Here is a 14,912-nt window from a genome sequence, read left to right as displayed (position 1 = left end):
TTGTTATTGTTAATTAGAAACTACACCAGTTGTATTCGGCACGAGACAAATACAATTTGATTTGAAATGACCAAACCAGACTGTGATGCCGTATCTCAGGATAGTCTGTAACTGCATGGTAGATCAGGGGCATTTTTCTGTTCAACTCTATGTAGGAAGTAGAGGTGTTGTAGGACCCTGGAGCAGACACTCTCTACTTGGACCTTCCAGCTAAATACATTGTCCATACATGTATGTACACCTAGGTACTTGTACGAACTAACCTGTGCTATGTTGGCATTGCGGACAACCACAAGCACATGGTCACCGACAGATTTGAGGTCAAACGCCATCTCTTCCATTTTCTTTACATTAACGAGGAGATGGTGCTCATCACTCATCATCACTCATCATTACTGTGCAGCCATATTCATTGATCTGGCCAAGGCTTTCGACTCTGTCAATCACCATATCCTCATCGGCAGACTCGACAGCCTTGGTTTCTCAAATGATTGCCTCGCCTGGTTCACCAACTACTTCTCTGATAGAGTTCAGTGTGTCAAATCGGAGGGTCTGCTGTCTGGACCTCTGGCAGTCTCTATGGGGGTGCCACAGGGTTCAATTCTTGGACCGACTCTCTTCTCTGTATACATCAATGAGGTCGCTCTTGCTGCTGGTGAGTCCCTGATCCACCTCTACGCAGACGACACCATTCTGTATACTTCCGGCCCTTCTTTGGACACTGTGTTAACAACCCTCCAGGCAAGCTTCAATGCCATACAACTCTCCTTCCGTGGCCTCCAATTGCTCTTAAATACAAGTAAAACTAAATGCATGCTCTTCAACCGATCGCTACCTGCACCTACCCGCCTGTCCAACATCACTACTCTGGACGGCTCTGACTTAGAATACGTGGACAACTACAAATACTTAGGTGTCTGGTTAGACTGTAAACTCTCCTTCCAGACCCATATCAAACATCTCCAATCCAAAGTTAAATCTAGAATTGGCTTCCTATTTCGCAACAAAGCATCCTTCACTCATGCTGCCAAACATACCCTTGTAAAACTGACCATCCTACCAATCCTCGACTTTGGCGATGTCATTTACAAAATAGCCTCCAATACCCTACTCAACAAATTGGATGCAGTCTATCACAGTGCAATCCGTTTTATCACCAAAGCCCCATATACTACCCACCATTGCGACCTGTACGCTCTCGTTGGCTGGCCCTCGCTTCATACTCGTCGCCAAACCCACTGGCTCCATGTCATCTACAAGACCCTGCTAGGTAAAGTCCCCCCTTATCTCAGCTCGCTGGTCACCATAGCATCTCCCACCTGTAGCACACGCTCCAGCAGGTATATCTCTCTAGTCACCCCCAAAACCAATTCTTTCTTTGGCCGCCTCTCCTTCCAGTTCTCTGCTGCCAATGACTGGAACGAACTACAAAAATCTCTGAAACTGGAAACACTTATCTCCCTCACTAGCTTTAAGCACCAACTGTCAGAGCAGCTCACAGATTACTGCACCTGTACATAGCCCACCTATAATTTAGCCCAAACAACTACCTCTTTCCCAACTGTATTTAATTTTAATTTATTTATTTATTTTGCTCCTTTGCACCCCATTATTTTTTATTTCTACTTTGCACATTCTTCCATTGCAAAACTACCATTCCAGTATTTTACTTGCTATATTGTATTTACTTTGCCATCATGGCCTTTTTTGCCTTTACCTCCCTTCTCACCTCATTTGCTCACATTGTATATAGACTTGTTTATACTGCATTATTGACTGTATGTTTGTTTTTACTCCATGTGTGTCGTTTTATCTGTCGAACTGCTTTGCTTTATCTTGGCCAGGTCGCAATTGTAAATGAGAACTTGTTCTCAACTTGCCTACCTGGTTAAATAAAGGTAAAATAAAATAAATAAATAAACAACACTTGACAAACTTTTGGATCTCTGACCTGTACACAGTAGTATCAGCATCTTGATACATCTGACCAAAAACGTCGGTATCTTCTGAAAGCTTGACATTGTAATTATCAGGATTACCACTGGTGCATTTATTTGTGTACAGTGTGAAAAAGACGGGAGAACTCACACAACCCTTCGGGGCCCCAGTGCTAATGTCTCAAGGCTCAGAGAGTGTACCTTTAACTCTAACCTGGGTCCAGCTAGTCAGGAATGAGTGTTATCACCTAATGGTGTAGGGTTTAACACCCATCTGCTTCAACTGGCCCTCTGGTTACAGACTTGACTGCCATTGCATGCCATTTGTGGAGACTGCCTTTATTTATGACCGTAAACAGTAAACACTGTGGATGCTGGAAAAAGCATAAATCACCGGGGAGGCTACATCATGATAGTATCAGAGAAGTCAAAACATTGTGTTGAGAGAGTGAATGACTGTTTCCAGAGATATGCTTCTCTGTTTCCAGAGATATGCATGTCAGTCTAAGCACTGGAGATTAGACAGGGTTAGACTGTGGCTTGGTAGTAGGGGCTGGGATGTGACTGGGTTAGTTTGGGCTGGGATACAGGACTTTGAGAGAAGGCTGGGACTGTGTTAGGTTGGGGTATAAGGAAATGAGAGCACTGAGGCTAGGTAAAGCACAGGGTTGTGTTGAGTCTGTCATGTGAATGATCTATGGTGTAGCAGCGGCTGGGGGGGAGACATGGAGAGGAAAAGGCAGCAGCATTGTGTTGAGAACCGACATAGTAGCAGAAAGGTTACTGAATAAATAGAACACAGTGGAACATCTGCTGTTGACCAAACATACCCCAGGCACTTCGCAGTAGACTACAGTCTCACTCACACACACACAAAAATGTAGTCCCTCACTCACTCATCCTATAGCACACAATACACTCCTTAATCAATCAATCAATCAATCAATTAAATGTATTTATAAAGCCCTTTTTACATCAGCCGAAGTCACAAAGTGCTATACAGAAGCTCAGCCTAAAACCGCTAACAGCAAGCAATGCAGATGTAGAACCACGGTGGCGAGGAAAAACTCTCTAGAAAGGCAGGAACCTAGGAAGAAACCTAGAGAGGAACCAGGCTCTGAGGGGTGGCCAGTCCTCTTCTGGCTGTGCCAGGTGGAGATTATAACAGTACATGGCCAAGATGTTTAAACGTTCATAGATGACCAGCAGGGTCAAATAATAATAATCACAGTGGTTCTAGAGGGTGCCACAGGTCAGCACCTCATGAGTAAATGTCAGTTGGCTTTTCATATTCGATCATTCAGAGATAGAGACAGCAGGTGCGGTAGAGAGAGAGCGAGTCGAAAACAGCAGATCCGGGACAAGGTAGCACATCTGGTAAACAGGTATGGCGGCCTTAACCACTGCTCCACCCGGGAGGCCCCGAAAAATGCCTTAAGACTATGCCCAACAATGTTCTATGAATCTTAATGGTTCAAATGCTTGCACTGTTGGGTTTGTGGTGATAGCTATGAGAACCATTCCAAACAATCAGAAGGATCTGAAGGCTCTGTTTAAGAGACTACGAACCTCCTGTCTCTAGCTGACATTACTCACACTCAGGCACCTGAGTGTGTTTCTGTACCCTAGACCAAATCTCTAGACACTCAGAGAAAATTGGAAATGTTGCTCGAAATGCCCTGAAACAATTGAATGAGGAATTAAAAGATTTGCGTAAATTGGCTCTGCAAAACAGAGAGGCTCTTGACTCTCTTTTGGCAGGTCAAGGGGACACTCGTGCAATCATTGGCGATGAATGTTGAACTTTTGTCCCAGATCACTCTTCTAATATGACTGATCTTGCCAAATACATTGCCACTGTTGCTAAGAATAATTCCCCACAACTAGAGTAGGCACCTGTAACTTGGTTGGAATCCCTTTTTGGAAGTTGGGGATCCCAAATTGCCAAATGGGCTGCAGCTGTGTTTTTTGCTTAGTTTGCATAATTTTGTTAATAACATGCTGTGTATTTTTTATGAATTCACTCCCGTTAATAGAAGTATAACCTGTATTATGATTATAGTATTACCATACTAATTAGATTGTATAACCTAGAATGAAGGATTTCAAAGTGTCTATCTCATAAAAATGTTAACGATTATTATCATAGATAAATGTAGGGAAAGTGGATGAAAAATGTATAGTCAATAAAAAAAAGTGGTCAGATGAAGCAGATGCTAAGCACTGTTTTGCTAGCACAGACGGGAATATGTTCCGGGATTCTTCCGATGGCATTGAGGAGTATACCACATCAGTCACTGGCTTTATCAATAATAAATGTATAATTTATTTTAAAACAGTTCAACCATGATAGGACAATAAATAAGATGTATAATTCATTATTAAAAGTATATCCCTCATCTGAACAACATTGAAAGCTCTCTCACACCCCTGCTCACAGCAATACATTGGCTCAGGGATATGCAACCATTTCCTTTCTCACTCAACACCACACTTTCCCAAACATAACAAAAATAATAATAAATAAACACATGTCACACCATCCACACATACTGTGTCTTCTGTTTACTGAGTGTTTATCTTCACCATGTTGAATTAGTGCTTGTCTGTTCCAATTACTTATATTTGAAGATGTATAGAAATGCTTTTTTTTATTGTATTGTTACAATCCATAACCGGGCAAGAATTGTTTCATTATTTTCCTCGTCTATAAGAACTTTGTCATTTTTAAAATAACCATGGAGTAGTCTTTGTGTTTCTGAACAACTGGTTATCAATATATAGTTTATCGACGATGAAAGCTACTTGTTTCCCTTTTAATCTATTTTCCTTGAAAATTGGATACAGAACTTTACGCCGTTCTGCAATTTCCTTTGGGAACTGATCATTCATTCAAATTTTGGTCCCAGCAAGTCTTAAACCCAGGCTTTTAACCATTATTTTATCCTTAAAGGAAGCAAATTTGGCAATGATTGGGCGTTCATACCTTTGCCCTCTCTGTCCAAAGCGGTGTACATGTTCGAGTTGGATTTTGTCGATAGCTCCGCGTGGAATCTGAAGCACTGTAAGGAGGAACTCTCTAACTACAGATTCAGGAACTTCTCCTTCTTTCTCCTGGATACCTGTAAGTACCAGATTCTCTCTCATGGATCTAGTCTGTATGTTAAGCAAGGTTTCTATCAGAACAATGTTCTCCTTTTTAAGTTCATTCACTTCGGGTTCAATCGTAATGACTGTTCCTTTTAACTTCTTTGTTTCCTTCTCCAATGTCGCAGATTTTTCGTCACTCATCTCGAGGCTTGCCTTCAACTCTTCTATATCCTTACTGTCTAATTCAAGTATACCCAGTTTGTCATTTATTGATTTTAACAGATCGGTTTCGACCTTTACCATTCCCGGTGGTGAAAATATTAAATCGTCTGTGTCTGTAGAAGAGTCACGTTTTCGTTTTGAAATCGGTTCCCCTGTTTTACTCTCCATCATGTTTGGGTGTTGCTTGTTTTCATAATATTTGTCGATAAACGTCTCTCGTCTTAAGATTTGTTTTGTGTTATTATCCAGATTGAAGGATATCCCCCACCAGATCGTGTAGTGCTAATATTTAGTCTAACTTGCCAATATTTTTGTCTTGAGGTGCTCGACATAACAACGTTCGGTCCGCCATTACCTGTCTCAGTCCCACCCTCTCTGTGTGTTCTTTGTCACGTTGCCGGGTGTGTGTAGGCCCTGTTGTGTTGGCCCTGTTGCAATCAGACAGATATTAACACCAGAGAATGATTTATTTCAGCTTTTATTTCTTTAATCACATTCCCAGTGGGTCAGAAGTTTACATACACTCAATTAGTATTTGGTAGCATTGCCTTTAATTGTTTAACTTGGGTCAAACGTTTCAGGTAGCCTTCCACAAGCTTCCCACAATAAATTGGGTGAATTTTGGCCCATTCCTCCTGACAGAGCTGGTATAACTGAGTCAGGTTTGTAGGCCTCCTTGCTCGCACACGCCTTTGCAGTTCTGCACACAAATGTTCTATAGGATTGAGGTCAAGGCTTTGTGATGGCCACTCCAATACCTTGACTTTGTTGTCCTTAAGCCATTTTGCTACAACTTTGGAAGTATGCTTTTGGTCATTGTCCATTTGGAAGACCTATTTGCGACCAAGCTTTAACTTCCTGACTGATGTCTTGAGATGTTGCTTCAATATATCCACATCATTTTCCAACCTCATGATGCCATCTATTTTTTGAAGTGCACCAGTTCCTCCTGCAGCAAAGCACCCCCACAACATGATGCTGCCACCCCCGTGCTTCACAGTTGGGATGGTGTTCTTCGGCTTGCAAGCATCCTCCTTTTCCCTCCAAACATAACGATGATCATTATGGCCGACAGTTCTATTTTTGTTTCATCAGACCAGTGGACATTTCTCCAAAAAGTACGATCTATTGCGGTTTTGGAGCAGTGACTTCTTCCTTGCTGAGTGGCCTTTCAGGTTATGTTGATACAGGACTTGTTTTACTATGAATATAGATACTTTTGTACCTGTTTCCTCCAGCATCTTCACAAGGTCCTTTGCTGTTGTTCTGGGATTAATTTGCACTTCTCGCACCAAAGTGCGTTCATCTCTAGGAGACAGAACACGTCTCCTTCCTGAGTGGTATGACAGCTGTGGTTCCATGGTGTTTATACTTGCATACTATTGTTTGTACAGATGAACGTGGTACCTTCAGGCGTTTGGAAATTTCTCCCAAGGATGAACCATACTGGTGGAGGTCTTTTCTGAGGTATTGGCTGATTTCTTTTGATTTTCCCATGATGTCAAGCAAAGAGGCACTGAGTTTGAAGGTAGGCCTTGAAATACATCCACAGGAACACCTCCAATTAACTCAAATGATGTCAATTAGCCTATCAGAAGCTTCTAAACCATGACATCCTTTTCTGGAATTTTCCAAGCTGTTTAAAGGCACAGTTAACTTAGTGTATGTAAACTTCTGACCCACTGGAATTGTGATACAGTGAATTATAAGGGAAATAATATGTCTGTAAACAATTGTTGGAAAAATTACTTGTGTCATGCACAAAGTAGATGTCCTAACCGACTTGCTAAAACTATAGTTTGTTAACAAGAAATTTGTGGAGTGGTGTGAAAAACTAGTTTTAATGACTCCAACCTAAGTGCATGTAAACTTCCGACTTCAACTGTATATACAAGGTCCTATGATACCCCTAATCGTATTGTGAAATAGAAAACAACATTTTGCATTTAACTGACATGTTCAAGTTGTACTTCCCAATTCCAAAAGTTTTCTCATTTTAGTGGAGCTGTAGAGAAGGCGCAGTGTTGCATAAAAAATTGTTAACTTGCTTAAAATATCTCCAAACGCCTTTGGGCGCGGGATCCTCTGAAGTATAATCCAAAGAAAATTAAATGGACAGCGCTTTGAAGGACACATTCAGTAGGCACAATGTCACATCCAAGAGTCAGTAGTAGAGCTCTGAGGTGGTAGAGCTATACAGCAAGCACTCGGGTGAATTCAGGGCTTCATGATGCACATTGCTTTAAGGGAAATATCCCCATCCAGTACAGTAAGCCCCCCATGCCTCAATAATAGTCTCTTCTATCAGAAGTCATCCCTTTTCCCCCCCATCTTAATTAATTATATTAATAAAACCATGTTTTAAACTGAAATAAAGTATTACACTGGTAGAATAAAGTGTAACATTGGTGCATCCTGTCATTGTCAATAAATAAGCACGGTCCTGATTACATACAAATTCTGTATGATCACTGATATTTAACAAGATGTGTGTGTGTGTGTGTGTACTGATTCAGACTTGGGTGAGTGGACTCTCTGGCTAACCAGTAGTACTGTGGACCTCCATGTTAAGATTTAAGTACCTCTGCACTAGTTCAGGAGTGTCTTCTTCCAGGACAGTTAGTACTATGTTCTGTATTTCATAATCACCACACCCTCAAACAGTTTGAATGACAGGAGATATCACCCAATGGTATGTCAGGAATCTCCTCTGTCCTGCCCTCTCGTTAACCAGTCGACAGCTGTAAATGGCTGATGCGAGGAGTGGGGACATTAGAGTGTGCCAGTTTCCTTGATTTCCTTGTGGCCACGGATGTGTCGTCGTGAGTTACAGCTGCGTCGTAGTGGGTTATGGCTGCATCATTGTACAATTTGGCTGTGTGGTTGTGGGTTACGTGCCACTGCGTTGAGTGCGCCGGTTCCACATGCCACGTTTAGAATGGTAGTGATGCAGGAAGTTCCTCAGGTAGATACGCTCCACCTCCAGACCCGACTGCAGAATCCTGACACAGAGCAGGGGAGAGCAACAAAATGCTATTAAAGATCAGATTGTTAGAGCAGGCATGGGCAATAAAACACACACAGACATGCACCAAACAACCCAACACAGACAAACAAACAAACACACACACACCTGTCCAGCAGCTCCCAGTCCTCTCCGCCCCAGCGGTCAGTGAAGTCGTGTGTGTTCATGCCTCCTGCTGCATCCAGGTCAGACTTATAGATCCCCAGCAGACCAAACCCATTCACCTCCCAGTAACCTGGAACACAGCGAGAGACGAGAGAGAAATAAAGCGAGGTGGAGGTGTGTGTGTGTGTGTATATCAGTGGAGGCTGGTGAGAGAATCTATAGGAGGACGGCCTCATTGCAATGGCTAGAATATAATATATCGAATGGAGTCAATCATGTGGTTTCCATATGTTTGATGTGTTTGATAACCATTACTTTTATTCCATACCAGCCATTAAAATGAGCCTGTCCTCCTATAGCTTCTCCCACCAGCCTCCTCTGATGTGTGTGTGCGTGTACCTCTGGGCTCCTTGGGCGTAGCCCCACAGTCCAGTCTCATGACGATGGGGGCGAAGGCCATGTGTCCCTCCACACAGTGTTTCCTGACTGAGTCGATGATGGAGGGGGGGAAGTGGATGTGAAGGTCACACAGAAACACTATACTGTGCTCATCCTGAGGAGGAAGAGAGAATATTCATGCCCATTTCATGAAACTAAGGACACAAAACAGGACACACCCAGTCTATCACATAGTGATGGTGTCACTGAGGATGTCATACTCACATTGATGAGGTCGATGCCAGCCTGTAGACCAGCGGAACGCTCAAAGTTTCCACTCAGCTTCACGTACTGGTACCTGGTACACAGAGGCATGAATCAGGGGTGAAAGTTATCAGGGGTGAAAGTAAGCCATACGATTAAAACATTAGCCTATCACAATAAATAAAATAAAGATGCCAACAAAACTGTAGGCTATAACACCATCATTTACCATTAGCGCATCTCAGCCACTTGAAAAATGTGTAAATTGAGTTGAAAACGGGTAGTATGTGCTACAAAATCTGGTGTGGTTTCGTCTCTGCGATGAGAATGTTGTGACATTTTGCCAAGGCATAGATGAATGACAGAGACAACAGTGGAATGCATCAACCTAAACTCAATCTAGGCTCCATGTGTCTCAATTCCAAAATGTCATTCCACTTTTTTGTGATTTGTAACAGATGTCTTTCCATCACTGTTTGGATGCTGAAGTTATTTTAGAGTGGAGGAATGTGCCCAGGTAGTCTACGGGAGCCTTTGAGGTGATTTGTTTGACAATGTTATTAACATTTTATGACTTGTGCTTATGGCACACTCTGCGTACCTGTGCAGCGTGGATGCCTTTAGTGCTGCCTCTATATCCATGTCAGTGCTGTTGTAGTCAGTGATGATGAGGTTGAAGTAGGGGTCTCCAGTGGTCTGGTACAGACCCTCCATGTCAACTATCAGCTGCTGCACCCAGCGGGCCTGGTTCTTTACTGAAACACACAAGCACGTACACACAGAGTAATACATCCTTATGTCACCATACAACATTAGGAGAGTAACAGTGCGTGTGTGTGTGTGTGTGTGTGTGTGTGTGTGTGTGTGTGTGTGTGTGTGGGGTACCTGGTACTATGAAGTGTACAGTGGCAGTCGGGTTCCAGTGGAAGCCTAGAGGCTTGCATAGCAACGTCTCAGGGGCACGGCGAAGGACTCCCCTGGGGCGAGATCGATTATGGCGAATCAGAGCATAGATGTAGTGTGACAGACGAAGGTGTTGGCCAGTCATGTCCCTTAGCTCCAGCTCCAGGAAGTACCTGCTGCCCTGAACCCCATCCACTTTCCTCTCAACATTCAGCACACGCACCAGGGAGAAATGCCTAGGGACGGACAAAGGGACAGGGTTAACACAAACTTCCACACACACATATACTGTACACACACGCACACCCACACACACACTGACCTGTTGTGTCTGTGGTTTAGTTTGTCCATGAAGGCCTTGACGACAGGCAGAGCATCACTAGGGCGGAGCAGCAGGTTACCAGACACGTTACAGCTTAGGTCTATCCAATCAGAACGCATCGCCTGGAGGTTAACAGGGGTCACCTGGAATGTCTGAGCCCAGTTCACCTCAGGGTCAAACACCGGTGGAGGCGTGGAGTCATAAGCCAGCCCCTCCTCCTCTTCAGAGTCTCCCCCCAGACTCCATAAAGACTCACTCACACCCATCTCCTCCCCCTTTCTCTCACCCTCCCCCCCTCTTTCAATCCCTTCAACCAGATGGTTCCTTCCTCTGACCTCGCCAGGGGGCAGAGCCCTGTGGACTGTGTTGTCATAGTCAGGTTGCGGTCGTGACTTTATATGTGTTTGTGCTCGGAGGATGATATCTGTATCTAGGTCCTGGACTCTCTTCCTAGTTACAGTTGCTTTGTGGTACAACTTCTCTAGAGGTGATTTAATCTTAGTCCCACCCCTCTGACCAGGCTGTTGAACGCGCCGGCGCCTCCCTTGCAGCTGGGGTAGCCGAACTTGTGGTCTGTCTCTGTCTGCTGATCTGTCTGCTAGTCCGTCTCTGTCTGCTGGTCCGTCTGCTGGTCTGTCTGCTAGCTTTTCTCTCTCTGCTGGTCTGTCTCTCTCTGCTGGTCTGTATCGCTCTGCTGGTCTGTCTCTGTCTGTTGGCATATTCTGGTCTAGTTTTTGTGGTGAAGGTAAAATCTTTAACCCAGTTGAGTTCTGTTCTGCTGGTCCCTCTCTTGGTCTGGGTTGATTTTGGTCTGCTGGACCCAGATCTTCTCTGTCTGCTGGATTCCCTCCTGGTTTCTGTTCCCCTGTTCGGGACTTTATTTTTTGTGCTGGTCTGAGCTGTTCAACTGGTCTATCTGCTGGTCTGTCTGCTGGTCTCAGCTTTTCTTCTGGTGTATTCTGTATAGGTTTATGTGACCCAGGACCATGAGGGATCTCTAACCCATCCAGTTCTGTTGCTCTGGTCTGGACTACAGCTGCTGCATTAGATCCTCTCCTCTTCTTCCTCCTCCTCTTCTTGTATGTGAGAGTATCAGACATGTTTCTATGTGTAGGTGCCCTGTCGGCCTGTGGCAGGGAGAAGAGTTTGCGTCGTCGTCTCTTGGCGTAATCGTCATAGTCGTCTCCATAGTCAGGAGGGGTGTGGTCTGTCTCACTAGCCCCTCCCACATTTGGAGGAGCCTCGCCATCTAACCCCTCCTCTGGGACCGCCTTTCTCCTCATCGAGATGCCAATATCTACCAGTCAACACACAGATGGAGAAGAGTGTTCATATAAAACAAATGCTGACCGATGACATTTCATATACTTTTTAACAGAAGAAAAATGTATGTGTGTCTCCCCTACCTCTGGCTCTGTTCTCTCCCTCCTGCCCCTCTGGCTCATCCAGCCGCATGTACCTGGAAAAGCCATACCTAGAGAGTGGAGATAAGGAAGGGAGTAGAAAGGGAGAGAATTTCATCATTGCACTCTGTCTGTCTCTCTCTCAGACGCCATTATCCATAACATCAGTGATAGCACCCTGCCCTCTGCTGGATGGTAATGGTAATTACCTCTGCTCAGACCAGGGACCGGTTTCCCAATAGCGATGGAATTTAGGATTTAGGATAACGAGCATTTTAAAGATGCATCTTTCCAAAGATGTAACATTAGTTTCCCAAAGGACCACGCAGAGAGAATGTTAAGTTCGTCATTAACACCATAGTGCCCTCCAAGCTCGTCATCAAGCTCGAGACCCTGGGTCTCGACCCCGCCCTGTGCAACTGGGTACTGGACTTCCTGACGGGCCGCCCCCAGGTGGTGAGGGTAGGCAACAACATCTCCACCCCGCTGATCCTCAACACTGGCGCCCCACAAGGGTGCGTTCTGAGCCCTCTCCTGTACTCCCTGTTCACCCACGACTGCGTGGCCACGCACGCCTCCAACTCAATCATCAAGTTTGCGGACGACACAACAGTGGTAGGCTTGATTACCAACAACGACGAGTCAGCCTACAGGGAGGAGGTGAGGGCCCTCGGAGTGTGGTGTCAGCAAAATAACCTCACACTCAACGTCAACAAAACTAAGGAGATGATTGTGGACTTCAGGAAACAGCAGAGGGAACACCCCCCTATCCACATCGATGGAACAGTAGTGGAGAGGGTAGTAAGTTAAGTTCCTCGGCGTACACATCACAGACAAACTGAATTGGTCCACCCACACAGACAGCATCGTGAAGAAGGCGCAGCAGCGCCTCTTCAACCTCAGGAGGCTGAAGAAATTCGGCTTGTCACCAAAAGCACTCACAAACTTCTACAGATGCACAATCGAGAGCATCCTGTCAGGCTGTATCACTGCCTGGTACGGCAACTGCTCCGCCCACAACCGTGAGGCTCTCCAGAGGGTAGTGAGGTCTGCACAACGCATCACCGGGGGCAAACTACCTGCCCTCCAGGACACCTACACCACCCGATGTCACAGGAAGGCCATAAAGATCATCAAGGACAGCAACCACCCGAGCCACTGCCTGTTCACCCTGCTATCATCCAGAAGGCGAGGTCAGTACAGGTGCATCAAAGCTGGGACCGAGAGACTGAAAAACAGCTTCTATCTCAAGGCCATCAGACTGTTAAACAGCCACCACTAACATTGAGTGGCTGCTGCCAACACACTGACTCAACTCCAGCCACTTTAATAATGGGAATTGATGGGAATTTATGTAAAATATACCACTAGCCACTTTAAACAATGCTACCTAATATAATGTTTACATACCCTACATTATTCATCTCATATGTATACGTATATACTGTACTCTATATCATCTACTGCATCCTTATGTAATACATGTATCACTAGCCACTTTGTTTACATACTCATCTCATATGTATATACTGCACTCAATACCATCTACTGTATCTTGCCTATGCCGCTCTGTACCATCACTCATTCATATATCTTTATGTACATATTCTTTATCCCCTTACACTTGTGTCTATAAGGTAGTAGTTTTGGAATTGTTAGCTAGATTACTTGTTGGTTATTACTGCATTGTCGGAACTAGAAGCACAAGCATTTCGCTACGCTCGCACTAACATCTGCTAACCATGTGTATGTGACAAATAAAATTTGATTTGATTTGGTGTTGATACTGATAGGATCGAAAGAAAGGCTGCGCTGCTTTAGTATCGGTCTTCTTATTGTGGATGGCTGTTCACAAATCTAAATATGTATTTGAACCAAATAATGGTTGAATTCAAGAAGTTTAAGCTGCCTATCAATCATTGGTTTTGAAACCAGTGGAGAGTCAGTGAAAAACGTGCTCTTGCAACAGCTGCATAGTGCGGATCCCAGCCTATGGAATAAAAGTGGGGCTTTTATTGTTCAATCTGATTCATGCTGATAAAAAAAGATCTATCCGTAGGCCTAATGGACACATGCTCAAACTCGCACACTTTTGATAGACTTAAAAGGGGCAATCTGTAGTTGCTACATCCATCTTTTGACTTATAAGTTATATACAGTTGAAGTTGGAAGTTTAGATACACTTAGGTTGGAATCATTAAAACTCGTTTTTCAACCACTCCACAAATGTCTTGTTAACAAACTATAGTTTTGGCAAGTCGGTTAGGACATCTACTTTGTACATGACACAAGTCACTTTTCCAACAATTGTTTACAGACGTATTATTTCCCTTATAATTCACTGTATCACAATTCCAGTGGGTCAGAAGTTTACATACACTAAGTTGACTGTGCCTTAAAACAGCTTGGAAAATTTCAGAAAATGATGTCATGGCTTTAGAAGCTTCTGATAGGCCAATTGACATCATTTGAGTCAATTGGAGGTGGATGTATTTCAAGGCCTACCTTCAAACTCAGTGCCTCTTTGCTTGACATCATGGGAAAATCAAAAGAAATCAGCCAAGACCTCATAAAAAAAATTGTGGACCTCCACAAGTCTGGTTCATCCTTGGGAGCAATTTCCAAACACCTGAAGGTACCACGTTAATCTTTACAAACAATAGTACTCAAGTATAAACACCATGGGACAGCGCAGCCGTCATACCGCTCAGGAGGGAGACGAGTTCTGTCTCCTAAACTTCTGACTCACTGGGAATGTCATGAAAGAAATAAAAGCTGAAATAAATAATTTTCTCCACTATTATTCTGACATTTCACATTCTTAAAATGAAGTGGTGATCCTATCTGACAGGGAATTTTTACAAGGATTAAATGTCAGGAATTGTGCAAAACTGAGTAGAAATGTATTTGGCTGAGTTGTATGTAAACTTCCGACTTCAACTGTATATATATATATATATATATATATATATATATATCCATTGATTCTTGAAGAATATAACTTATAAATGCCTCATGAGCTTAGTTCAACTGTCACACTCCATGGGAACCCAAAATATAAGCTTGTTTTTGTTTTACTCTAATGTTTGTGAACATTGCGAATGTAAACAAACACTGTACAGCCTCATAACATGGTTAAAACAACTTTCATATCATGGATGGTCAGTCCTTGCATCCATAGCTCTGTCTATTCATCTGAGAGTGGTTACATTTCTCCAGGCGGGCGGGTGCGGGCAGCAATCGGTTGAAAAGCATGCATTTCA

The 14,912-nt window shown here is 43.8% G+C and overlaps 1 protein-coding gene across 1 annotated transcript in view; it reads right to left on the bottom strand.

The window, feature by feature from the left end:
• Positions 1-4,245: 4,245 nt before the first annotated feature.
• Positions 4,246-14,912, bottom strand: part of LOC109888861 (beta-1,4-N-acetylgalactosaminyltransferase 3) — a 33,773-nt gene continuing 23,106 nt past the window's right edge. The window contains exons 13-20 of the mRNA XM_020480028.2: positions 11,653-11,720; positions 10,247-11,543; positions 9,907-10,160; positions 9,623-9,776; positions 9,043-9,115; positions 8,779-8,932; positions 8,383-8,509; positions 4,246-8,251 (exon numbers count right to left, since the gene is read on the bottom strand). Coding sequence (XP_020335617.1) covers positions 8,140-8,251; positions 8,383-8,509; positions 8,779-8,932; positions 9,043-9,115; positions 9,623-9,776; positions 9,907-10,160; positions 10,247-11,543; positions 11,653-11,720 — 2,239 coding nt within the window. The 3' untranslated portion in view covers positions 4,246-8,139. The remainder of the gene's footprint in view (positions 8,252-8,382; positions 8,510-8,778; positions 8,933-9,042; positions 9,116-9,622; positions 9,777-9,906; positions 10,161-10,246; positions 11,544-11,652; positions 11,721-14,912) is intronic.

Source organism: Oncorhynchus kisutch, linkage group LG4 (assembly GCF_002021735.2).
Source record: "Oncorhynchus kisutch isolate 150728-3 linkage group LG4, Okis_V2, whole genome shotgun sequence".
Lineage (NCBI taxonomy): Eukaryota > Metazoa > Chordata > Actinopteri > Salmoniformes > Salmonidae > Oncorhynchus > Oncorhynchus kisutch.
The sequence above is the reverse complement of the archived record's forward strand: the minus strand, read 5'-3'. Positions and strand labels throughout refer to the sequence as shown.